General features: G+C 40.2%; 1 protein-coding gene across 5 annotated transcripts in view; it reads right to left on the bottom strand.

The window, feature by feature from the left end:
- The window catches only part of RALYL (RALY RNA binding protein like), an 897462-nt gene that overhangs the window by 200205 nt on the left and 669516 nt on the right, over positions 1 to 27741 (bottom strand). The window contains exon 1 of one of the 5 annotated variants that reach the window (XM_073679516.1): positions 13462 to 13637. The exons of the other annotated variants lie outside the window; for them this stretch is intronic. Within the exon in view, the coding sequence (XP_073535617.1) occupies positions 13462 to 13492 (31 nt within the window). The 5' untranslated portion in view covers positions 13493 to 13637. Of the gene's footprint in view, positions 1 to 13461; positions 13638 to 27741 lie in introns of those variants that run through there. 5 annotated transcript variants of the gene reach the window in all.

Genomic DNA, 27741 nt, shown 5'->3' with positions numbered 1-27741 from the left:
TTTTCTTTACTTAGCTGCTTTTTACTCCCCATAATACAAATTCTAACAGTCTATTCAGTAGGACTATTAGCTGTGTATCCACCAGACTTCTGTACAACACACATGATGGTCCCAACCCCATTTATAAGGTAAGAAATCCCACTTATTAAACCTGACAGGGCACACCTGTGAAGTGAAAACCATTTCCGGTGACTACCTCTTGAAGCTCATCAAGAGAATGCCAAGAGTGTGCAAAGCAGTCATCAAAGCAAAAGGTGGCTACTTTGAAAAACCTAGAATATAAGACATATTTTCAGTTGTTTCACACTTTTTTGTTAAGTATATAATTCCACATGCGTTAATTCATAGTTTTTATGCCTTCAATGTGAATGTACAATTTTCATAGTCATGAAAATACAGAAAAATCTTTAAATGAGAAGGTGTGTCCAAACTTTTGGTCTGTACTGTATATGCTGTATATATATGGATTAATTTATTAACCCCACTATGACCCCTTTACTACAGGTTCTGATTAGGTGCACCTGGATAGCCATGACTAGAACCAGAGTATGTGTTCACTAGTCAGTCAGTTGGGAGAAGCTGAGCAGTGTGGATTGTGTTGGAGCTTGAGAGAGGCAAATCCAGAATCTCTTTGAGAAGAGACTGCACAGGTCATGTGCACCAAACTACAGGTATCACTGGTTGCTGTGGACAATAGTTGTTTTGTATGACCGAACTGGGTGTAGCTCAGCCATGTCTGAAGTAGCCAAGGTCTGTATTGTTTAGATAGCGCCTGGACAAGGCTAGGAATTTAATGTTGAAGGTTTTGTGTGACCAAACTAGAACTAGCTCAGCCGTGTCGGAGTAACCAGTGAATGCTGTCGTATGTACTGTGTATACGTTAAGACCTTCATCGGACAGGTGGATTGCATAGTGGCATTATGAAAAGATCAGAAACATAGCACAATAAATAACAATAGTGTGTTATTTCTGTGCAGAAGTGACTATATTGGTGTAGAATAAAAAGAGGGGTATTATTACCATGTGGGGGCACTAAGGGGTAACCATTACTGTGTGTCGCTCAGTGGGAATATGCAGGGGAGATCAGCCTCTACTCAACTTTCCTCCATTAAATCACTGCATTACTAGGTACAGGTGGAGATGGATATGAAGGGCTAAGTATATTGTAATATTTCTTAATTCCGCCAATTCAAACTCATAAAAAGGGTGGGAAAGCTATTATAATAATATCCATATACCCCTTGCTCTGTAAAAAGTAACCATAAGAATCATGAAATGTAATACACAGCTCAGTTTTACCTGTACTATTAATTTTATAAGATGCATCATACTTCTGTTATATTAATACAAGGGCGACATTAGTATAAGTCACTGCATGCCTAATGTAATACATAGGTTTTGGTATTTTCTGGTTGGGATTGTAGAAGGACATCACACTTAAATACTAATGAATGCAATAACCAAAGATGTATAGTAAGGGCACAGAGTGCAAGAGAAGTAAATGAGGCACGGAGGCTGTGAGATTGTACAGGAATTACTATTCATCCTGCACATGCCTTATTTCTAACTAATTCTGTCTACTTTTATCTAATAAGCATCTCTGATCCTTTTATCATCCCATCATTAAAGCCATCAGTATTCATCTATGCAACAGCAATCAATGAATTCAATCACCAAGAAACAGGGAGAAGATAAAGGTGCAACTGAGTGTGACCACGCTCCAATATTTAATAGAAACAAGACGTTTTGCGGTGTCAGCAATACTTGCTGCAATAGGGAAAATAAAATATCTGCAAAAACTTTCCTGTGAATGAAAGAAAAAAATTTGGGGATCATCATATAAAAGCATGCTTCTCTTAGTGGCTTCTAGCTCAGACGGATGCTCTGAACAGGGGACTCCTCTAACTTCTACGTTCAGAGCGACCATATGCAGCCAGTGATTCAGTAATCTAAATTTTAGCTCAGATTGACCATCTGCAGGATAGGTGATAACTACTTTTTACAGTGTTGGGTCTAACAGGTCCCCTGTTCAATAGAGTGGCAGTTAAAGTGTTTTTCCTGCCTTCTGATATTGATCATCTATAGTATGTTTAAGGCAGATCATCAATATCATATCTGAGGGTCAATTACCGAGCACCTTCACCGATCAGCTGTTATCAGCTCTAGTGACAGCCGGATATAAACAATGTACAGAACCGGAAACAGCACATCTCTATGTACGTTGTGGTGGCTGCTGTCGAAATCTGCAGCTCAGCTTCTATTCGATTACATTCATGGTGAATGGAGCTGCGCTCTCCCAGCTGTGTTCCCTGTTTACCTTGGCTGCCACTGGAGCTGGTAACAGTTGATGGGTGGAGGTGGAGGCGTTAGACCACCAGTAATCTGATATTGATGACCTAATTGTAGGCTAGATCATTGATATTGTAAAGCTGGGATACAACTTTAAAGGGAACCTGTCATTAGGATCAGCCCTCCTAAGCCGTCTATATGAACATGTAGGTCACGGGAAGCTGAATAAAATGATACCTTGATATCTGCGATCCGATATATTATTGCAGAGAAATCCATGTTTTTCTTAGTATGTAAATGAGCTGTTAAAATCTATAGGCCAGACACTGATCTGCATGAGGATCTACCTCCAGAGCTTATTATAAATGAAAGTGGGAGTTACCAGTGTGAGACATGTAGATCAAGAGTGTTGACTGTCAGTCATTACATGTCTCAAACTGGTAACGCCCCCTTTCATTTAAGATAAGCTTTTGAGTCAGATTCTTGGGGAGATCTATGCCCTGTCCATACTCCTGAACCGCTCATTTACATAATAATAAAAAAGTGGATTTCTGTTGAATAAGACATCGGATCGAATTTATCTGTTTCATTTTATTCAGCTTCCTATGACCTACATGCTCATATAGATGGCCTAGGATGGTTAATGCTACCTGACAGACTCCCTATAAGAAGGCGTATTGTCACCTCAATTCATTCTCAGGGAGACTACCATAGGTAAATGTGTGCAGAGCTTGAAATATAGTGAAATAGTAAAACCTCTCCAAAAGAACGTATTTTTTTATTGACCAGATTTCCTGTGACAGATTTTCATTTCCCCTATAGATTCTGCATACTTGGCATCTTCTTAGAGAAGGCCTCCCTTTGAGTTTTAGTGTCATTTTGGTTGTTTTTTTCCCAAAACGGTTTCACTGTATAGAACAGATTTTTCACTTGTCCTTATGATTCGCTGTGGTTTCAAGATACTTTTCCAAAACTAAAATATATATGGAGTAGAAAAGAAACTAAATAGGAAATGTGGAGATATGCGTCTCAGCGACTGGAAACTTTTGAAAACTAAACTACGAACATTTAAGCCAATGAATTGCTCCTGTACTTATTACTCTGCTGTTTAATCTCTGAAGACGAGGTAGTCTCAACTTGAAGTTACGAAAACTTTTTGCCACCAACTCTTACTACATTTAGAAGACGGCCTTCTCGTCATACATGGAAGATATTTCAGCTTTTCTTGGTGAGAAAGAGCAATTGAAGATAAAACTAGTTATTCAGTACTTGTCCACTATGCTGGGAACATAGTTAATGTGTTTGGCTTTTTACCGTTATATAAAAGGGTTTGGTCAGTGAATAATATCTAATTTGCTAATTGACTTTTTCGAGGACAGTCTATTAGTTACAATGTTTTATACGGATTTCTTTGGTGCGGAAACACAGCTATGAAATAACTGCAATTACTTATCCAAGAGAAAATGCATATTCATGGGGTTTGTGCAGTACAACATATGGGTAAGGGAGCGGGGGGCTTAATATGTAGCTTTTAGACCCTAGCAATGCCACTATGGCCCACTGGAGAACACTTTTCTCTAGTGACCCTGTATTAAAGTATTATTGTAGATAGAAAAGAAGTTGAAACTAGAGATAAGAAAATCAATTTGATAAAAATGGAATTTGTATTAAAATTTTTAGAAGTTTGCTGAACCTGACAAATTTAAACAATTTGCCACTTGTGTTGCATGAATTGCCAAAAATGTCTGCCTTCATTTTATACATTGAAGAGGACTGTAGTAGCCAGAGAAAGATCATAAACTGTGTTGGCGTCCCCATTATGCCTTGCAGCCAACATATCAAACAGTATAGCACAGACATTCAGGAGGGACTGAATAAAAGCAGAGGCAGGGAATGCAGCAGTCTTTTTTATTGTGAATCTGGATAGTGTGAGGATGTCACAGCTCATCAGCTTTGCCATGAGTTAGGGAGCGAAAGCTAGAAATACCTAAAGAAACTATACAGATAGTGTGTGACAGAATATTAATGTGTAAGTGATAGAAAAATAATTGAAATTTAATTGACAGTGAGAGAGGTATAGGAGAGTCATTGTATCATATATGTGTTTTAAGGATTTTTTAAACTTTCGAATGGTTTTGATTCGTTGCAAATCGATTGGCTGAGAATTGAACTCCATGGGAAAATTCACTGAAGTTGTCAAATTCGAATATCGAAATATTGACTCATTATTAGAAGACACCAATAAGTAGACTAACATAAGGGTAAAGAAACTTCTTGTAAGTTCCAAAGCTATATCAAAGCTCCAGCATAAAAGTGTTATATGGAATTCTCTATAGGAATATTGGCTATAAAGTACTAGCCACACTGCCCAGTAAGAGAGCCAGCTACAGTGCTACCATAGGACTTGAAGGCACATTGTGTTTTAATAGTGCCCCCCCCCAGAATACCCAAGAAAGGCTTCTGCAACAGGGTCACCATGGACCTGATTCAGACATATACACTGCTCAAAAAAATAAAGGGAACACTTAAACAACAGAGTTTAACTCCAAGTAAATCAAACTTCTGTAAAATCAAACTGTCCACTTAGGAAGCAACACTGATTGACAATCAATTTCAGATGCTGTTGTGCAAATGGAATAGACAATAGATGGAAATTATTGGCAATTATCAAGACACACTCAAAAAAGGAGTGGTTCTGCAGGTGGGGACCACAGACCACATCTCAGTACCAATGCTTTCTGGCTGATGTTTTGGTCATTTTTGAATGTTGGCTATGCTTTCACACTCGTGGTAGCATGAGACGGACTCTACAACCCACAGAAGTTGCTCAGGTAGTGCAGCTCATCCAGGATGGCACATCAATGCGAGCTGTGGCAAAAGGTTTTCTGTGTCTGTCAGCGTAGTGTCCAGAGGCTGGAGGCGCTACCAGGAGACCAGTACACCAGGAGATATGGAGGGGGCCGTAGAAGGGCAACAACTCAGCAGCAGGACTGCTACCTCCATCTTTGTGCAAGGAGGAACAGGAGGAGCACTGCCAGAGCCCTGCAAAATGACCTCCAGCAGGCCACAAATGTGCATGTGTCTGCACAAATGTTTATAAACCGACTAGATGAGGGTTGTATGAGGGCCCGACGTCCACAGATGGGGGTTGTGCTCATAGCCCAACACCGTGCAGGACGCTTTCTATTTGCCACAGAACACCAGGATTGGCAAAGTCGCCACTGACGCCCCGTACTCTTCACAGATGAAAGCAGGTTCACACTGAGCACATGTGACAGACGTGACAGAGTCTGGAGACACCGTGGGGAGCTATCTGCTGCCTGCAACATCCTTCAGCATGACCGGTCTGGTAGTGGGTCAGTAATGGTGTGGGGTGGCATTTCTTTGGAGGGCCGCACAGCCCTCCATGTGCTTGCCAGAGGTAGCCTGACTGCCATTAGGTACCGAGAAGAGATCATCAGACCCCTTGTGAGACCATATGCTGGTGCGGTTGGCCCTAATGCAGGACAATGCCAGACCTCATGTGGCTGGAGTGTGTCAGCAGTTCCTGCAAGATGAAGGCATTGAAGCTATGGACTGGCCCGCCTGTTCCCCAGACCTGAATCCGATTGAGCACATCTGGGACATCATGTCTCGCTCCATCCACCAACGTCACGTTGCACCACAGACTGTCCAGGAGTTGGCGGATGCTTTAGTCCAGATCTGGGTGGAGATCCCACATGAGACCATCCGCAATCTCATCAGGAGCATGCCCAGGCGTTGTAGGGAGGTCATACAGGTACGTGGAGGCCACACACAATACTGAGCCTCTATTTGACTTGTCTTAAGGACTTTAAGTCAAAGTTGGATCAGCCTGTAGTGTGTTTTTCCACTTTAATTTTGGGGGTGACTCCAAATCCAGGCCTCCATTGGTTAATAAATTTGATTTCCATTGATGATTTTTGTGTGATTTTGTTGTCAGCACATTCAACTTTGTACAGAACAAAGTATTCAATGTGAATATTTCCTTCATTCAGATCTAGGATGTTTTATTTGAGTGTTCCCTTTATTTTTTTGACTAGTGTATATTAGTAAATAATTTACCCCCAATGAAATCACAATTCTGGAGCATATAAATCTACTTTCTTAGAATTCTTTCTTTCTGCTACTATTCATCCTGCAAATGTATGAGTAAATTGCCAAGTGAATATTGAAGAAATGAGGGGTCGCTCACTGTTTTTTATGTAAGGGGTACTCTGAAGTACCCCTAGCCAGCAACGACTCCAGTTCCATTTATTCCATGGTACTATTAAATAGCCTATGTATTTATCAAACCTTATTTCTTACCCCAGAATGTTCTTTTTTCTGTACATATTCCTTTACTATTGTGCGTAGCTTCACAGAGTTCTAGCTTTTGTATGTATAAATCATGGATATACTGATTACAGTTTGTATGATATATCTTACTTTGTTTATGTTTAGCAAAGGCCCTGGTAAAGACCATAAGGTCGAAACGTTGGCCTGCTCATCTCTTATGGGGTTTTTCTAAATATTGAGTGCCGACGTTTCTTTTATTGTTTGTTAAATTGCCAAGTGAACCATTACTATAACCCCTGTCAATGTGAAATGCATGTCCAATTAATTTATTTTCTATTTTACTTACAGATATTTAAGAGGAATAATGGTGGAAGGGCAGAACACTTTTTAAGAAACACATTTTGTTTTATGGTGAGCACAACTATTTTCTTATGCACGCCAACAAATCTACAAGTCATTTTTATGCTTTCTAGCCAGAGTGTGCACATGAAGGTATGAAGGTTCAATCTACACTGATCCATAGGTTTGCATAAAATACTATACCCTTTAGAAGTGGTTTATCTAACTTGTCACCATTCCAAATTCCAGCTACATTGTTACTCCCATAAGGTTGCTAACCAGACTGTCATCCCTTGCCATAGATGATTGCCTTCCCTTTGACCATCCTTGGTTGGATGTTCCCTTGTTTGTCTTATGGTAACAGAAGCTTAGCTTTTATATAGTATATACAAAATATTTTAGAAACACTTGTGATCCATGATATGATATGATTCTTATCAATAACATTTTACCAGAGAATTTGCTTCTTTCCATCTTAAGTGTATCCATGCATTTTGACTCTTTCATTATGAGCAGCTGTGTTGTCTGACCATCAGTCCAGTACATGCAAATCTATGTGTACAGGGGTATTGGCTCTGACTTTATGTGAACTACAGGTTGACACCACTAACTATCGAATCCTTCCTGGAAGTTCCTAGACCTCTCTTCTTCCCACCAATCAAAGCTCTCCATGGTCCGCTGTAGGTGAGTCCATGTAATGATTAGTAATAGTTATCAAACTCTGATTCACACTGACCACCTATACCCTATGAATGCTATGTGCAAAGAAACCAATGAAATTATATGCTATACAGCTTTTCAATGGTTCTCCTTCCTCCGGCTTATAAGAGTTGACAGGAAAAAAAACCTATTACAGTTCGGAGGCAGGGAGACAGACTGAAACTGAGACTTTGTAATCTAAGGATACATTGACACATGTACTGTGCTGCTCACCATTATTGACACCCATTATTTTTTTTCATAGACTGTACAATATCTTCAGAAATAAATGGAAGTGTACCAAAGTTATATCCTCAGGATTTTTTAATTAGTGGTCCAAAGTAATGCAACAATAAAACATTGTTTTTCAACTTCCATGTTGCAATTTCAAAGAAGAAACAGAATAAACAGCATGTGCAGCAATAAAGGCACCATTAATTAATACTTGGCTGTACACCCTTTGGCATTGATAACAGCCTCCAGACGTTTCTTGTAGCCATCTATAAGCTTCTTGCACTTCTCAGCTGGAATTTTCTCCACTCTTCCTTTGCAGTTTGTTCAAGCTCTTGCTTGAATGTTTGCAGGGTTCTTTTTTCCAATGGCAGATTTCAGCTCACCCCAAACATTTTCAATGGGATTGAGGTCAGGACTCATTGCTGGCCATTATAAAACAGTCCATTTTTTTCTTTTTCCACCATTCCTGTGTACTTTTGGATGTGTGCTTTGGGTCATTGTCTTGCTGCAGGACCCATGAGCTTCAACTCAAACAAAGTTTTCTTACGCCGAGTAGGACATTTGTGGTTTGTCAAGGTACTCTCTGGCAAAGTTCCTTTTTATGTCTTTTCTTCAGCAATGGTTTCTTCATCGCCCACAAAGCTCTGCTTGGTTTAGCGTGCGGCATATGGTACTTGATGAAACCATGACCCCAGACTGTTGCAGGTTGGCCTTCAGGTCTTTGTATGCTTGACGTGGTGTTTCTTCCACCATTCGCACTAACCTTCGAAGACATCTCTTCTCAATTTTCCTCTTTCCCCCATGTCCAGGGAGGTTCTTGATGGTTCCATGGTTGGCAAACTTCTTAATAACATTGCGTACTGTTGAAACTGGGATACTAAGGTCTTTGGAGATTGCCTTATACCCTTTGGAAGTCTTGTGTTTGCTAATAATAGCAGTTCTGATGTCCTCAGACAGCTCCTTTGTCTTCACCATTGTGACAAAGGAACTGGGACTACCATGTGGCTTTCTAAAACACTGAAGTCATCATTCATTGGCTAATTCATGTCACATGGGCACCGAAAATTAATCACAGGTGAATCTCTTTAGTGATTTACCACAGACGAGTCAAAATGTGTTTCCATACTAAATTAATAATCACTAATGTGAATACATCATTAATTATTAATTAATGTAAAGGGTGCCAATACCAGTGTCACAGCAAGCTTCAGGTTTTTCTATTTTTTCCTCCCATTGTTTTATGTTTTAAATTATTGTTTATCATTTGCTCTTTTGTATTTAACATGAGTGCTCTATACAAAAAATCTGTTTGACTTGATACATTTTTTTCAGGAGCTATTCCACATTATGTACTTAAACTTCATGGGAGTCAATAACGATGAGCAGGAGTATAAATGTCTGTGTGCTGCTATACATTTTATTGAACAACATTCAGATCAATTATGTCTTATTCTGATCCTTAAAATCGGATCAGGATAGGATATGCTCTGAGTCTCATGGATTTCACATCCAAATTAGCGATTTTAATGGATGTGTGAATACATCAATTCTACACTATGGGTCCAAATGCTTTCGTCTATAAAATCGAATAGCAATCGGTCAAGTCACATGGATGTGTGTATACAGCCTAAGGCTTGGGAAAGAAGTTCCATGTCACTGGTCTTTCACTATCTGTTCATGCATAGTATTTGGAGCAGAACAATTTCACTGTAATGAGACTCTGCCGCATCTGCAAAACTAAAAGCCTCATAGGAAATGTAGTCTGCATTGGAATAACCATATTAGAAAGAAAGAAAGAATTAACATGGTTCACAACTCATAAATGGCACATTAAGTGAAACAGGTATGCACATGACATGCAGTGCTAAATATAAATAGTGCCTACAGTGAAACATGGTGGTGGCAGTGTCCTTATGTGGAGCTGCATGAGTGCTGCTGGTGTCAGGGAGCCACATTTCATTGATGGTATCATAAATTCACAGATGTTTTGCTATGTATTGAAAGAGAAGATGCGACCATCACTTCATGCTCTTGGTAGACATGCACTTTTTCAACTTGACATTGGTTGTAAACATATCTGCTGAATTTTTGAAGAACAGGGAGAAAGTGATTCAATGACCAAGTATATCTCCTGAGCTGGACAATCGAACGCCTATGGGGAATTATGAAGAAACAAGTTGAGCGTCACCTTCCATCCTTCATCCAGGCTCTAAAAAGAGGTCGTTCTTGAAGAATGGAAAAAGATTGATGTTGCAATATGTCACAAACTTGTTCAATCCATGCCTAGAAGACTTGGTGCTGTCCTTAGAAGTCATGGAGGACAAACAAAATACTAGATGTAGTAGTTTTTGATGTGGGGTGTATTCATTTTTGCATCAACTAAATTGAGTAAAACTGAAAATTTTGTAATAAAAGTTATATTATTAACCTTATTTTCATGTTATGGGTTAAAAAATGTATGAAACTCAGTCTTGTCAGAAATTTTAAAATTGTTCTTGCATTCAGTGAGATATTAATTACAATTTTACTTTTCAAAGGGCGTGTACTCAGTTATGCTGAGCACTGTAACCTATAAGACTCTAAATTATTCTATCATATTACCTTATTTTTCCCTATAAAGACAAAAAAATGCTAGAGTGTTGTTTTAAAAAATTATCTAAAAGTAATATGTAAACTGACGCACATTTGTATACAAATCTCAACATAAACTGTTCAGAGAAGACTACAAGAAACAAACCTTTATGGTAGAATGGCTGCAAAGAAGCCACCACTGAGGACCACAAACAAGAAGTTACTGGACATTAGACGAGTGGAAATCCATTCTGTGGTCTAATGAATCAATAGTTAATATTTTTGGTACCAATCACCATGTCTTTATGAGAAACAGAAATTGTGAGCAGATGGTGTCTACTGTCTACACATGTGGTGCCCACCGTGATTCATGGAGGGGGAGGTTTGATGGCATGGGGGAGCTTTGCTTATGACACTATTGTTTATTCCAAATTCAATGCACGCTGACCCAGTGTGGCTACCACAGCATTCTGCACCAACATGCCATTTCATCTGGTTTGCGCTTAGTAGGACCATTATTACTGTTGCAAAAGGACAATGACCCAAAACATACCTCTAGACTATGTAAGTGCTATGTGACCAAAAAGGAAGGAGATGTCAGATAACATGGCCACCACAATCAACCAACCGCAACCATTTGAGATGGTTTGGGTGAGTTGGACCATAGTGATGGCGAATAAGGGGGTACATTGATGAACCTAATGTAATGGGTTCCTTTGTTGTTTTGCTTCTTTCAGTCTGAATCTACAATCTGCACAATCCAATAAGAAAACCCATCCATGAACAGAAGTGTCCAAACTTTTGACTGCTTCTACACATCATGCATAGTTTAGAAATACTGACCATGGGTAGTAAGGGGTAAGGTTTCTCCTTGTGGAGAGTGACATGTCAGGTCTGGCATGCCAGTATGAGGAGACTTAAATACCTTGCATGCTCCTCTGGGAAATTAAATATGCAAATTGTCTCTTCAGAGAGGAAGAGGACTTGAACTCTCGTGCCACCTATTGGAAGTAGCAATACTACAAGTCATTATCGACCCTTTAAAGAGCCTTGAAATATGACTTAGGATAAAAGCCAAATCAGAATCTCAATTTGTAGACCCTGTTTCGGGGTATTGCCCCTCGAAGCAAACATATAAAAGTCCATAAACTCTGGCCATCAAGATGTTATTTTGGAGACCACCTTGATATATGGAAAACACTGCATAGTTTTAGTTCTTAGTGTGCTGATGCTAAAATATAGAAACCCCATGTGTATGCAAGGTATATGATCCTGATAAACCTTATATAAACCTTATATAAAAGTCATTAATTGAGGCAGCAGCTTTTCTGAGCAGTGGTCACAGTACACACCAAGATGTCACCAAGCTATGAAAGTGATTATGGTTGTAACTAAGCAAAAACATTCAGACAAGGAGATGTCTCATCATTTGTAATAATGAGCAAGAATACAGTGAAAAACAAAAACTGTGTCCACTTCTACAGAATGAACACAAAGGAAAATATTGAAAGGAAATAAACAAGTAAAAAAAAAATACAAATACAATTTATTTTGCCTGCGTTAGAACTCTGTAGCAGAAAATAATGAGTTCACTTGTCGTCTGGTCCAAAACCCAAAATGACACATAATGATAACACAAGGATGAAAACTTGGCTCTGATACTGAACATCTTTAAATTCTTTCAGTTACTGACATTATGAAAACAGTAACTACTGTAGTGTCAGGGGCGGTAAGTATTGTAAAATATACTGCAGATAAATGTATTAGAGGGCAGGAGGAAAGAGAGTAGCAATGTCCACAATGCACCCACCCATATTTATAGCATTTGGATTAGCACCCAAAAAAATATTATAATGCATTAAAAAAATAGAAAGATAATATATATACATATATACTGTATATATAAATATATATTTCTTCATTTCTATATAAAAATAAAAGAACAAAACCGCAGTGTAAGAGGTATGAAAACAATGAACATGTGAAATTTGGGTTTTATTACTGCTATATGGAATATGCTTATAAAAATAAAGGTACTTATTAAATTGGCCAATTCAAGAGAGCCCATCAGCTGCTCTGATGGGAACTTAGCCTAATATCCTGCCTCTCTCGGGGTAAAAGCCCACAAATTTAAAGGGCAAGGAGGATCCAGACACACATAATTTTATACACATGTATTTACTGTATATACAGTATATATATATATATATATATATCATATATATTTATGTATTTACTCACTTATATAGCACTATTACAAAATATATATATATATATGTATACATACACACACTCACACATTATACATCTATCTATCTATCTATCTATCTAATATACAGTATATGGATATATATAATGATATATATATATAATTTTACACACATATTTATACATGTATACCCATACACACACCGGTATATATATATATATATATATATATATATATATATATATATATAATGCAGCTGTATCTGTGTGTAATGTACTTAATGCAATTACAAACTTATCTCTGCTGTATGGGGACGCTCAGCTCTGCTACGTCTATATGTAAATGAGCAGCATTATACATTTTCTATCCTTGATGAGCAATATCTGTATCATTAAGATGGAAGCAGCTGTAAGCCGATGAATCTATTCCTCCTAACTGCTGAAACATATCTCATCACTCGATAGGACGAGACCTTGCAGGTTTCATGCCTGTAATTTGTGGACCAGGCTGTTATAAGCCATTGGGCGGCATCCTGATGTGTCAATTAGAGGCCAGATTAAACAGAGCACATTCGGCTAAACTTAAATTTGCAATTTTTTGTTTTTCTGCTATAAAGAAGATTCATTTAGGAGAGTTTCCATAGTAACAATGGAACTATTTTCCCCAATACATAGGATTCTGCAAAATGCATCAGAGCCCGGCAAGTAATTCTCACCGATGAATGTCATTTATTGATTTAGGTCTTATTCCAGGAAAAAATAAGCAACCCATGATGCCACGTCTCATCTTCTAAGGGTTTTTAGAAAGAAATGAAATGTACTTACATCTCTGATTCCTGCGTTTACTCTTGTACATGGTCAGCGAGGACGGATGCGACTTTTCACCAAGTAATTATTTGGGTTTTATTCACAGGGCGACACAAAGGGAGCAGATTGTGCTTCTGCTTTGCAGAGAGACACTTGGCTCTGATGGGAGCTAACCAGCAATTTCACACTGTGAACATGGTAGAGACCATTCCGGAGAAATACAGGGGGGAGCAAGGCACGGAGCAAATCATCTATAGGATGAAACGCGAGTGTCAGAGGCAATTGGTTACATTATTAAGAATTGTATCTTATTTATATCTTAAGTCTTCACCAAGACGATGATGATTTATTAGAAATAATAATATTCCTAATATATAATAATATTAATATTATAATAATAATGATAAAAATAATACTTATTACAATTATCAGGTTATTAATAATGTTCCTAAAGAGACGCTATTCACTTTGGATGTTCCATTTGTTTTAAAGGCTTTCTGGACAATAAGGAGATTACCAAGTTTCACTTCCGCAACCTGGCAGTACGCATTTAATTATTCCACCCCGTTGCTAATTTGGTTTATTAGCTAAATTTACAAACTTTCTGCTGTCTTACAATAAACTATTAAAAAAAAGAGCGATGTTAATAGCTCAACACAATTAACATAACAAGGAGTTTCTCCAAATTCAGCAAAAATGTCACTTTTACTGACTACTATCGTCTCCAAATTATTCAACCTCTTCGTGACAAACATTTTTAGTACTTAGTAGCTGTTATGACCTGCTGCAGACATGATCCATAACTAAAGAAATTAGCCAGAACACATGTTGGTATAAGTGCAATGTGTAAGTGCACATTCACACTGTGGCCATTTAGCAGACAAAACCTAAGATAAAAACAAGCTGAGCAAATACCCTGTATTAAGTAAATGAATTAGTAATAGGACATGTAAATAACATAGGGTGCTTAGTTGACACTATTTTGATCAAATAGCATAAAAACCATCCCATCGTGACAAGGTGTACCCACCCCTAACTCTTGTAGCTCACCTCACTATATGTCAGAAGACCTTAAAATTGATGGGAGGGGCAGAGCGGGAGTCAGGCCTGAATGTTTTGCGCCTGACCATGGTTAGCTATATAGACAAAATGCACAGTTGAAAAATGGAGAGCCACTTTCCTATATGTACAAAGTACAAAAAACTAAACTAAAATCTCTCTCCTCGCTACTCCTCCGCTTCTCCCCTCTGCAAATCTCTTCACTGGCTCCCAATTCCCCAGCGTATCCAGTTCAAACTACTAACACTGACCTACAAAGCCATCCATAATCTGTCTCCTCCATACATCTCTGAACTAATCTACTGATATTTTCCCTCACGTAGTCTTCGGTCCTCCCAAGACCTCCTTCTCTCCTCCACACTTATACATTCCTCACCCAATCGCCTCCAAGAATTCTCCCGAATATCCCCCGTCCTATGGAATTCTGTGCCCCAACACATCCGATTATCTATCACATTCGGATCCTTCAGACTGACCCTGACAACCCATCTCTTCAAGAAAGCTTACAAAATGCCATGACCCCGCTGCCTCCTCACCACCAACGGACCTGCCTCCTCACCAACACCAGAGCTGCTGCAACCCCTCAACCTACTGTCTCCTTCCTCACCATCCTGTAGAACTGTGTTTTTCAATTCCAGTACTCTGGACCCCCCAACAGATCAGGTTTTCAGGATCAAGTATTGAAAAGGTGAGAGAACCTGTGGCATTTTTTGATGCCTTGATAATAATTCCATCACCTGTGCAATACTAAAGAGATCCTGAAAAGGTGATCTGTTAAGGGGTCCTGAGGATTGGAGTTGAGAAACACTGCTGTAGAATGTAAGCCCGCAAGGGCAGGGTCCTCTTCCCTCTGTACCTGTCTATCATTGTTAGTTTGGTTACTGTAAGTGATACCTTTATTTTGTATGTAACCTCATCTCCTCTCATGTACAGCACCATGGAATCAATGGTGCTATATAAATAAATAATAATAATAATAATAATAAAATTCCTTATGGAGATGGCTTCCAGCTCACTAATATTCTTCATTAGTCATAAGAGTGGTCCTAAAAGTTAAGATAAGAGATCTTTGCTTTGCACAAAAAGATACAAAGGAATTAAATGTTCCTAGAGATACATTTGGAAGCAGAGTTCACAAGGGTAACGTTATAGGAACGCTGGATACTCTACCTGGATGTGACAGAAAGAGGAAACAATCACTAACTGTATGTTCAACTTTGATGCCACATTTTATCACGAGACTTTTACAATGTCTCTGTTACAGAGGAAATAAGTCCCAAAGTGATGGCTTCCTTGTATGTTACCAGCAATGTGGCTCATTTATCTGCACTATACAGTCAATTTCCCTTTATTAACCATCAATCTGTATTAGCCCCCGGACAGCTCCGTATGCAGCGATAATAACGTTTCACAAGGTTACAAGTGGAATATGGTTTACCTCCGACATAAAAAGTCTTCTAACCTGAGTGCTAGTCATTTCAATAGCTTTTTATGACTTATTCTATTTGCTTTTACTATTGCTAGGATCCAATATCATAGAATGTTATAGTTGGAAGGGACCTCCAGGGTCATCGTGTCCATCCCCCTGCTCAATGCAGGATTCACTAAACCATCTTGGACAGATGTCTGTCCAGCCTCTGTGTGAATACCTCCATTGAAGGAGAACTCACCACCTCTCGTGGCCGCCTGTTCCACTCATTCATCACCCTCAGGCTGTGTGCCCACGATGCGCTTTTTAAGCGTTTCCGCAGCGGCAAAAACGCTGCAGAAACGCTTTAAAAATGCATGGTAGAAGGCCTGCCATGTTCCCCAATGATAATCCACATGCTGCAGAAATTTCCGCTGCGGATTATCATTGCGGAAAAAAATGAAGCACTACCAATTATTTTACGGAAGTGCTGCATTTTCGCCGCCATTGACTTGCATTAGACCGCATGGATTACACATCACTGTATATGTAGATGCGCATTCCATGCGTTCTAATGTGCGGATGGTACCCAGGTCTAGAGGAGAGGAGACTCTCCTCCGGACCCGGGTACCATAGAAAACTTTAAAAAAAAAAGAATAAAATAAAAAATAAATATATACTTATCTTCTGGCGGCCCGCGGTGCGCTCCTCCTCGCATGCCGACAGTTCGCGATGTACTGAAGGACCTGCGCTGACGTCATAGTCATGTGACGGGTCACGCGACGCTGACATCGGCAGGTCCTTCAGTGTACCGCTGCCGGCAAGGGAGAATGGAGAGAAGCAGGACAGCATGGGCCATCATAGGGTAAGTATATATTTATTTTTTTATTTTTTACCATTCTTTACGGTCACACTATATAAATCCATGCTGTTTGCATGGATTTATATAGTGTGACCAAGTTGTCAAGCACTTTCCAAGTGATTCTAAAATCGTTTGGAAAGCACTTGTCAACCCGCATGCGGAAATGCATGTGAAGAACGCTTCACTTCCGCATGTCCCTTGCAGGAAAACGCATGTACAATCCGCATGTACAATCCGCATGTACAATCCGCATGTACAATTCGCATGCGTTTTTTTCTGCCAGGGAGATGCAGAAACGCTCAGGAAAAAATCCGGAGCATTTCTGCATCATGGGCACATAGCCTAACTGTCTTTTTCTAATCTGTATCTTCTCTCATTGAGTTTCACTCCATTACTTCTCGTGTTTACATGTGAAAATGAGAAGAAGGATGATCCCTCTACAGTGTGACAGCCCTTCAGATATTTGTAGACAATCTATTAAGTCTCCTCTTGGCCTTCTTTTTTGCAGGCTAAAAATTCCCAGATGATTTAACCGTTCCTTGTAGGACATAGTTTACAGTCCGCTCACTATCCTGGTCGCTCTTCTCTGAACTTGCTCCAGTTTTTCGATGTTTTGTTTAAAATGTGGTGCCCAGAACTGGACACAGTATTCCAGATGAGGTTTTACTAAGGAGAAGTAGAGGGGGATAATTACTTCACATGATCTAGACTCTATGGTTCTCTTAATACATCCCAGAACTGTGTATTATTAATGTAGTATTACAGTTACGAATGTATACTTAAAGGGACTCTGTCACCAGGTTTTTGCTACTTCATCTGAGTAACATGTAGCAGAGCTCAGAAAGCTTCCCCCGCAAACACCGCAGCTTTCTGTGTACATTGTATAATAGTAGAAAAAGGAGACTGACGTTACAGAGTAGATCGCGCTGCTGTATAAAGAAAGCAGTTCCAGAGTGGAATAGCAATTTCATAGTTTTTATTTTAACGTCGTTTGTGCTCGTATTGAGCTCTTTTTCAAAAACAAGCTACACAGCAAAAAAAAGATCTCGGTGCGAGCACGAAACGCGTAAAAATAAAAGCTACAAAACTGCTATTCCACTCTGGAACTACTTCACGGTCTACTCTGTAACATCAATCTCCTTTTTCTACTAATCGATATATGTAAAAAAGGTTTTATCTTCATTTGCCGACGGGACAGCAGCATAATATTCATGGGCAATTATTGGAGTTGTGACAATCACAACCCTTTCAGGTGAGCAACTCCATAACTCCCTTCTGATCTATACCCTTCAATATCATCCTATGTGCGCTTGTCTCTCCCTCATTTTTTTCTCTACATTGTATATTGCTAGTGAGCTGCTAATCAGTGGGGGCGTGGTCAGTCTAGCAGGAACTGTAGTCCTGGTGTGGCGCCTCTGAGGGTTCAGTCGCCACAGAGGTACTGCATCTCACCCAGAGGTGTGGTATCCCACACTCCGGTAAGGATAGAGTGCTGCCCGGAACCCCAACACCGGCATCCAGCACTACACTACTCCAGACAGGCAGGAGGCGCAAGATGCACTGCTGCACTGCTGAGCCCCGTCCCTGGCTGGAGTGGGGGGAACCAAGAGAGGGGGAACTATGTAGTGGGTGTGGGTGGAGGAAGAAGTGCAGGGGAGCACTTGAGAAGGAGGATATAAAAAGGGGAAGCCATCTTGGGTGTGGGTTCAGTTCAGTGTGCAGATCAGTCTGAGAGAACAGTGAGGACAGTGAAGGGAGCTCTGCAGGAGCTCTGCTCAGGAGGTGAGATTGACTGAAGGGAAGAGAGGAGCAGGGAGAAAGGCTCCAGAAGGAAAGAGTGGATCCTAGGGGTACGGGAAGTGCTGGAGGCCACCCGTACGCCCGAATCTACCAGGAGTGGAAGGATCAGGCCACAAAGGGGACCGGCCCCTAACTAGTGGGAATTATAACATTCAGCTAGAAACAAGGGGGCGCGTCAGGGGCAGTGATAATCTCTTGCTGATAAAACACTCATTGTATTGAAATAACAGCACACAGCTTAATAACTGACACATCTCTGAAATCTGTGTCACAGCCCCTACCTCATGCTACTCTCATATTACATAGCAAAAACCTGCCGACAAATTCCCTTCAAAAGAAAACTGTCATGTCAAAGGTATGAATGTAATCAGTATTACTGTGCCCTTACAGCCATGTCTTTACATTACAAAATTGTGCTGATAGGTTCTCTTTAACTAGACATGTCATGCTGATATACCAGCAGAATATTCCCAGATTAATTCATTCTGTCAACTACTTCAGTATTTCACTGAAGGCCATGATTTACTCTAGAGAGTGACCCTGAGTATTGTCAGGTAATGAATCCTCAATGTCACAACGGAGTCTCATAAGTTGTAGTGATAACTGCATGCTGCTTAGAGTTGCCATGTTTCTGTAAAAATCCATTAGCCGTCCTCAATCACTGACTGTGATCATCCCATAAACTCCCTGTAGGAGTCTTATCTTATATAACTCTGCCAGTTTGTAAGCACACGGACATTACAGTTATCAGGCTCCCATATGTCAGCGGAACAAAAGCAGATTATTAGAGGAGAATCAATTTCTACCTTGTGAATCATTACTTGCATCCAATACATGAATAATATGGTGCTGGTGCTTTGCTTCCTTGGTTTGTTCACACTAGATTCTGTGTTCACCTCTTTCTAAATTTCATTTCATCGCAAAAAAGGAAGGGATCACAGCATGGGGACAATGAAAACACCTTCAGCCTTTTGGGCACCTTGGCATTGGAAAGGGTGGTATATTTCACTTAAGGAACTCTAAAACACTGTGTTTATTTTGGCATCCATCTTTGGTGCTCAGCACATGGCATATCTGCCTGATTAGCGACCACTCTCCTCCTTCTCCTCAGTGCCAATTCCCTTTTTCCCAAATCACCCCTCTGCTTTTTATTTGGGATCCATTCCCACTACCTTGGGGCTTTGCAATAACTTCTATTTGGTGCCAATTATGCTCAAAAATGTTTTGTTGTCTTGATAGTCCTTGGCTTTTATCTGGCTTGTTTCCTGAATCTAAGGGTCCCAATAACCAGGGACATTCCCAACCTGATAATATAAGCCCACAGCTGTCTGCTTTACCTTGGCTGGTTCTGAAAAATATGGGGTCCCCTCATCATTTTTTCATTTATTTATTTGTTAAATACAAGTACAGTAAACTACACACGCAAAGCACTAATTATATATCTCGCGGATATCTATCTATCTATCTATCTATCTATCTATCTATCTATCTATCCCATATGTATCTATCTATCTATCCATTTATCTATCATATGCCAGCTTTTGCTAAAGAAGACTACTTTGAGGGTAGCTCCAGATCCCCTCCACGTCTAAATCCCTTTATACAGTTTTCAGGGTAAAACCTAGGAGTCCCGTAGACTCCTCTGATCAGTTTAGCACTAGGCCAAATCTGTTGCAAACCAGGAGGTCTAAATTTTCGAGGTAGGTCTTGTGTGAAATATATAAAGCTAATTGCCTTTGGATAAGATACAGATAAAGAATACCCTCTACACAGGCACCACTTTGAGTGTAAAAGTCCTTGAACAAAGCATTTTTAAATTGCCTGAAAAAGAAACTAGATTATTTTGGACTAAGCAGATACTCACTTCATAATTTGGAATCATGGATATTTAAGCAAGCCTCACAATACTAGAACTATTGTATGTTTAAGGGTGAATCTAAAAAGGCACATGTTGATCACTCACTGTGTTTGACTAGTATTGTATTGATGAAAACTGAACAAGACTACAGTAAAATTTTGTAGTAGTTGAAGAAAAACCTAAATTAATTCAAATCAAGACTAACCAGTCAAGATTTAAATGAAGTTTTGCAATAAAGTTAATAACCAAATGCAAAAGTTCTAAAACCAAATTTAAAAAAAACCCATGAGAGAGACACATTTTTAAGGAATATGAATGACTGTGAGTCAGGGCACAATTTCTCCTGGAAGTCAGATATAGTTAATACTAATTAAAAACTTTTCTACAACAACTGACTCGAGATCAGACTCTGGACAGCAGGAGGAGATGCAGCTTTTGAAAAATAAAAAAACTTAAATAAAAGTATGAATGAATAACAATTTCAGAAAATGTCTATAGGAGACGAACAAGACTTGGAGGAAGAAGGAAGAGGAACAATGGGGAATATTGCTCAAAGAGAAAGCAAAAAACACAAGCAGGCGTCTTGGGAAGAGTAATGAGACCGGAGGAAAATAATGAGGGGATGAGTAAAATGAATACATGTGATGGGGAAATTTCTGCTTCTATTTTCCCATTCAAATTAAATTTAAATCCCAACTTTAAAGGGTTTATCCAGGACTAATTTTTTACTATGAAACAGAAAAATTGACGGCACTTCCAATACAAGAAATAGGTGTGAACAGGTGCTTACTACCTCGTAGGCCCGTAGTAAAAAAAAAAATTAGTCCTAGATAAATTCTTTAATAGTAAAGAAAAAAAGAAGGTCTAATTGCCGTATGTGAATTACTATATAGGATTGAACAAGTGTTAGGAAATCTAACATCACTCCAACCCTTAGGCTATGTGGCCATGATGCAGAAATGCTCTGTATTTTTCCTGAGCGTTTCTGTTCTCCCTGACAGAAAAAACGCATGCGGATTGTACATGCGTTTTTCCTGCCAGGGACGTGCGGATGTGAAACGTTCTTCACTTGCATTTCTGCATGCAGGTTGTCAAGCGCTTTCCAAACGATTTTAGCATCACTTGGAAAGTGCTTGTCAACTTGGTCACAATATATAAATCCATGCAAACAGCATGGATTTATATAGTGTGACCGTAAAAGAATGGTAAAAAATAAAAAATAAATATTATACTTACCAACTGATGGCCCCAGTGTCCCTATCCAAGCCGCCCGGTGTCCCCGGTGTCTCACAGTGGTCTAAAAGGACCTTCCATGACGTTATTTAGTCATGTGACGGGTCACGCGACCCGTAAGCGGTCGTGTGACCCGTCACATGACTAAATGACATCATGGCAGGTCCTTTTTGACCATCGTGAGCTGCCGAGAAGCCAGGACGGATCGTCATGAAGACCGTGGGCAATCAGAGGGTAAGTATAATGTATATTTTTTATTTTATCCTTTTTTTTTTACAGGTACTATGGACACGGGGTCTGGAGGAGAGTATCATCTTCTCCAAACCCGGGTACCATCCGCACATTGAACCGCATGATATCATGTGCTCATGCGGATATTATGCGATTCAATGCAAGTCAATGGCGGCAATTCCGCAAAATAATGGGCAGTGCTGCGGATTTTTCCGCAATGATAATCCGCAGCGGAAATTTCCGCAGCATGTGCACAGCATTATCATTGGGGAACATGGCAGGCCTTCTACCATGCATTTTTTAAGCATTTCAGCAGCGGAATTGTCGCTGCGGAAACGCTTAAAAAATGCATAGTGGGCACACAGCCTAAAGTCGGGTAGTTCACTTAATATTTTTCAATAGCAGATATTGAAGGACTTCAGGGCTTCAGAATCTTATATTGCCTTAATAATTGAAATTTTTCACCTGTACAATTATGTGAATAAATAATTAGGAACTAATTCCTGCTTTACTATTGGCAGGATACCGTAATTCCTCAGTATAAATATAATTATACACAGCTATGAGGATCTTTTATTAAAATATAACTTTTAATTGCAAATGTGTAAAACCTTATACAGTGCCTACAAGTAGTATTCAACCCCCTGCAGATTTAGCTGGTTTGATAAGATGCAAATAAGTTAGAGCCTTCAAACTGCAAACGAGAGTAGGTTTTATGAACAGAAGCATAAATCTTACAAACCAAAAAGTTATGTTGCTCAGTTGAATTTTATTAAATTTTAAACATAAAAGTGTGGGTCAATTATTATACAACCCCTATGTTTAATATTTTGTGGAATAACCCTTGTTTGCAATTACAGCTAATAATCGTCTTTTATAAGACCTAATCAGGCCGGCACAGGTCTGTGGAGTTATCTTGGCCCACTCCTCCATGCAGATCTTCTCTAAGTTATCTAGGTTCTTTGGGTGTCTCATGTGGACTTTATTCTTGAGCTCCTTCCACAAGTTTTCAATTGGGTTAAGGTCAGGAGACTGACTAGGCCACTCCAACACCTTGACTTTTTCCCTCTTGAACCAGGCCTTGGTTTTCTTGGCTGTGTGCTTTGGGTCGTTGTCTTGTTGGAAGATGAAATTACGACCCATCTTAAGATCCTTGATGGAGGAGCGGAGGTTCTTGGCCAAAATCTCCAGGTAGGCCGTGCTATCCATATTCCCATGGATGCGGACCAGATGGCCAGGCACCTTGGCTGAGAAACAGCCCCACAGCATGATGCTGCCACCACCATGCTTGACTGTAGGGATGGTATTCTTGGGGTCGTATGCAGTGCCATCCAGTCTCCAAACGTCACGTGTGTGGAGACCATAGACCATAGAACCTTGAACCAGTCTGTCTCAGAGTCCTCCAAGTGATCATGAGCAAACTGTAGACGAGCCTTGACATGACGCTTTGAAAGTAAAGGTACCATACAGGCTCGTCTGGAACGGAGACCATTGCGGTGGAGTACGTTACTTATGGTATTGACTGAAACCAATGTCCCCACTGCCATGAGATCTTCCCGGAGCTCCTTCCTTGTTGTCCTTGGGTTAGCCTTGACTCTTCGGACAAGCCTGGCCTCGGCACCGGAGGACACTTTCAAAGGCTGTCCAGGCCGTGGAAGGCTAACAGTAGTTCCATAAGCCTTCCACTTACGGATGATGCTCCCAACAGTGGAGACAGGTAGGCCCAACTCCTTGGAAAGGGTTTTGTACCCCTTGCCAGCCTTGTGACCCTCCACGATCTTGTCTCTGATGGCCTTGGAATGCTCCTTTGTCTTTCCCATGTTGACCATGTCTGAGTGCTGTTCACAAGTTTGGGGAGGGTCTTAAATAGTCAGAAAAGGCTGGCAAAAGAGATCTTTAATCCACACATGGGAAGCTCATTATTCTTGGTGCCTGAACTACTTCTTAATACTTTAGGGGGACCAAACAGAATTCTTGTGGTTTGAGGGGTTGAATAATAAATGACACTCTGAATTAACTTTTAACGTTTTTAAAAAAAAACAAAAAACAAAACAAAAACAAAATTTGCTGCAGTGCATTTCCCACTTCCAGGCTGATCTACAGTACAAATGTCACAATGCCAAGTTAATTCCGCATGTGTCAACCAGCTAAATCTGCAGGGGGTTGAATACTACTTGTAGGCACTGTATATCCTCAGTCTGAAAAAATAGCAAACACCCCTCATGACATCAGGACACCAAAGATCTCTTATAAATACCAATCTCTCTGTAATTAGATCCTCAACAATCCAAATGCAAGGTCTGTAGCAGATACAAAATGTCCTGAGCGTCAGTAACAGACAATCACCAAAAAAGTGCTTTAGTGCAATATAAATGAAAAAAAAACCATGTGGATCTCACCCACTTCGCATGTAGACAACGTCAGGGGTCATTCGTCCATCCAAGTGAATCCTGATGATGACTAAGTCTACCCTGTCATACCCTTAGCGTTAGCTCCCACCCTAACAAGGGCAGTACCCAAGTGTAGCTTTCATAATACCGCAGTAAGAAATCCCTTCCGACGCGTTTTTTTCTCCGTTAGGAGAAATCATCAGGGGAGTATACTTGCTGTTTGGGGAGGCACAAGCTAGGAGGTACCCAGATTGCTACAGATGAAATTGCAAAATGAAAGTGACTCCATGCTTATATAGTGCCTAGTGTCTTAAAACGAACAAATCTGAGCAGGAAGAACCCCACAGTGGTGGGTGTTCATTATTAGTGGAGCAGAGCGCTGTCAACACTTTCATCCAAAAAATGGGAAGATCAGAAAAAATTGATTTTCTGACGATGTGATGGATGAATTTAAGGGACAGTTTAGAAAGATCAACTGGAAGCACGATATGATAAGCATTTACCGATCAGTGGCCACTTGAATGCCTGTTCACACAAGCAGACTAAAGTAAACGATGCACATTGAGCGATCTATACTAGCTTAGTTCGTATAGGCTGCCTTTGTATTTGGCTGCATGAGTCCGGTTTACTTAGGACGCTGCACTGCAGGGAACGATGATCTTTTATGCTGCACAAAAGATTATTTCACCCGATGAACAAGTGTTTTGATTGTTCATCTGGTGATTAGCACCCAAGATAATAATGAAACAAGCATTTTTAACAACGATTGTCTTGCAGTGTAAATACCTCTTAAAGGGAATCTGTCAGCAGGTTTTTGCTGCCATATCTGAGAGCAGCATGATGTAGGCAAAGAGACTCCGAATCCAGCGATGTATCACTTAGATTACTGGGTGCAACCATTCTGACACAATCAGAGTTACTAGATTTAGCAATGCAGCACAGTTGAGAAAGGTAACCCCACCCACACCAGACCCTGTATGTACATTGTCTATAAACAGTGAGCTTTTTATCACAATAGAGGGTGGAGTTGGACCAAGAGGCACACACTTCTGTAGCCAATGATAATCACAAGATGATATAATCTTCAGTAAACAACACCACACAGCCTGACATGTGACACATCATTGAATTCAGTGTTTTATCCTTTACCTCATGCTGTCCTCAGTTTACATAGCAAAAACCAACAGACAAATTCCCTTTAAGTGTGATTAATAAGTTAACACTGGTTATAGAACACCAACTTCAGGTAATGCGCTGCTACATTACAACAGCTACCATCTGAGACATATCAAAAGATCATTGCCCTATAGCCAGTACTTGATATTAAGAAGAATAGCTCAGATGACGATTTTGAGAGGTAGGCCGATGAGTTGAAAAACAGATTAAATGATGGGGCGGCATGCTGACTAATCAAAGAAGCCGTGACTAAGGCTTGCTCGCAGAATAGGACTACCATGGTACAGTCTGGCAGGAGACGCAAAAAATACCAGACGATGAGAAGAATTTGATCTTCTCTTTTGAATTCAGCCCAATGGCTAGTAAAATTGAATCTGTGAGAAATAAAACTGGTATATGGTTGAATCTGATGCAGTTCTGACAGAAGTAGCTGTAGACCCATTATTTCCTTTAAAAGAAGTAGGATTACACATGAGATTTGGCAGCCAAAAATTAATAAAACATCTTTGTGAGGAACATAAAGATGACCTGAATATGCTTAGCTTTGCAAAGGTCGAACACATTTTCAGAGGAAAACTTGGATTAAATAGACATATAATACTTTTACAAAGAGAAGCGCACAGGATCATTCATGCTGATTCACTGGGTGCATTAGGTATGAATGGTCGCAATAATAAGTGTGATTATTTAGTACTATCTTATTCCAGGGGGCGATATGCATGGTCCTTCATACCAATTAATGTGTTGTACATGTGTTTTCTTCTCTTATATGTGTTTATTTCTGCTATAATTTGTATATACTGCCCACACGTTATTAAGTTTGGAGGTGTGTTCTATCCCCAAATTGTATAAACAGGTGTGTAGATGAGTGTGGTATACAGGATCAGGAAGAAGCATGTACCTAGTGTGAAACAGCTGCTGTAAATGCATTTTAGTACTTCACATGCCTCCCCGCTGTTTTTGAAACCTTTTTAATAAAGTCAATACATTTTTTATGGACCGGTGATTGAAGGTTGAGGCTATAAGTAGGGATGAGCGGATCCATGGAAGTTCGGGTTTGCCGGGTTCGACCGAACTTTAGTCCAAAGTTCAGTTCGGGTACCAAAACTGTAACCGAACTTGAACCTGAACACGAACCCCAAAGAAATCAATGGGGACCCAAACTTTGGAGCTGGAAGATTTTTCTCTCGTTCTCTCTCCCAAAACTTCTGAACTGTAAAACAGACTTCCAGGAGAAGTCCATGTTCGGAGTTCAACACCAGACAGGTACAACCCTCCAACTTTACAGTTCGGGTTTACTCATCTCTAGCTACAAGGTGACCTTGACCATAACACGAGTTGCGCAGCCAAAGATTGATTGGTGTTGTAGCTACATCACATCGCAATATAAGTAAATGGGTTTGTATTGCGTCCCCGAGGGAACTGCAACTGTGACAAGTGAGTCACAAAGAATCCTACCTTATTGAATTTTTTACTATTTGCTTATTGTGGATGTGGTATCCTCGGTGTCATAATGCAAACCCATTTGCTTATATTGCTCTGTGAGTAGTACTTGTCAATCTTTGGTTGTGTGACAAGGTAAGCAGTGACTCTAAGTACTCCCCGGTACTTTAACAGCAGAGGTGGCTGTCAGTCAGTGACATCTGCTGCTCTCAGTGCTGTGAGCGGTGACTGTAGCAGCGCAGGTATGACTGAAGGCTGGCGTCTCCTGGGAGAAATTAAGTCAATTTTTTCCCAAGTGCCATACTTTCAGTACAGCAGCTGGGCATCTCCATAACACTATTAACCTGCAGATTAATTATTTGTATTTGTTCGTTTTACTCACTTATATAGCACCATTAATTCCATAGCACTTTACAGACATCATCACTGTCTCCATTGGAGCTCACAATCTAGATTCCCTATGACTATGTCATAGGGAATTTGGGAGGAAACTGGAGAACCCGGAGGAAACCCATGCAAACACAGGGAGAACATACAAACTCCTGGCACATGTTGTGTGGCGCCCCTGAGGGTTCAGTCACCACAGAGGTACTGCACCTCACCCAGAGGTGTGGTGTCTCCTTCTCTCAGGTAAGGAGGGAGTCCTGCCCGGAACCCCAACACTAGCATCCAACACTACACTGCTCCAGGCCAGCTGGAAGGGCAAGATGCATTGTGTTTCCTGCTGAGCCCTGTCCCTGGCTGGAGTGGGGGGAACCAAAGAGAGGGGGAACCAGTAGTGGGTGTGGGTGGAGGAAGTAGAGTAGGGGAGCACCATTATAGGAGGTATAAAAAGGGA

This window comes from Phyllobates terribilis, unplaced genomic scaffold (genome assembly GCF_046119375.1).
Source record: "Phyllobates terribilis strain yellow unplaced genomic scaffold, ASM4611937v1 Scaffold_4__5_contigs__length_816908805, whole genome shotgun sequence".
NCBI lineage: Eukaryota > Metazoa > Chordata > Amphibia > Anura > Dendrobatidae > Phyllobates > Phyllobates terribilis.
Note: the sequence above shows the minus strand (reverse complement) of the source record. Positions and strands in the feature narration are given on the sequence as shown.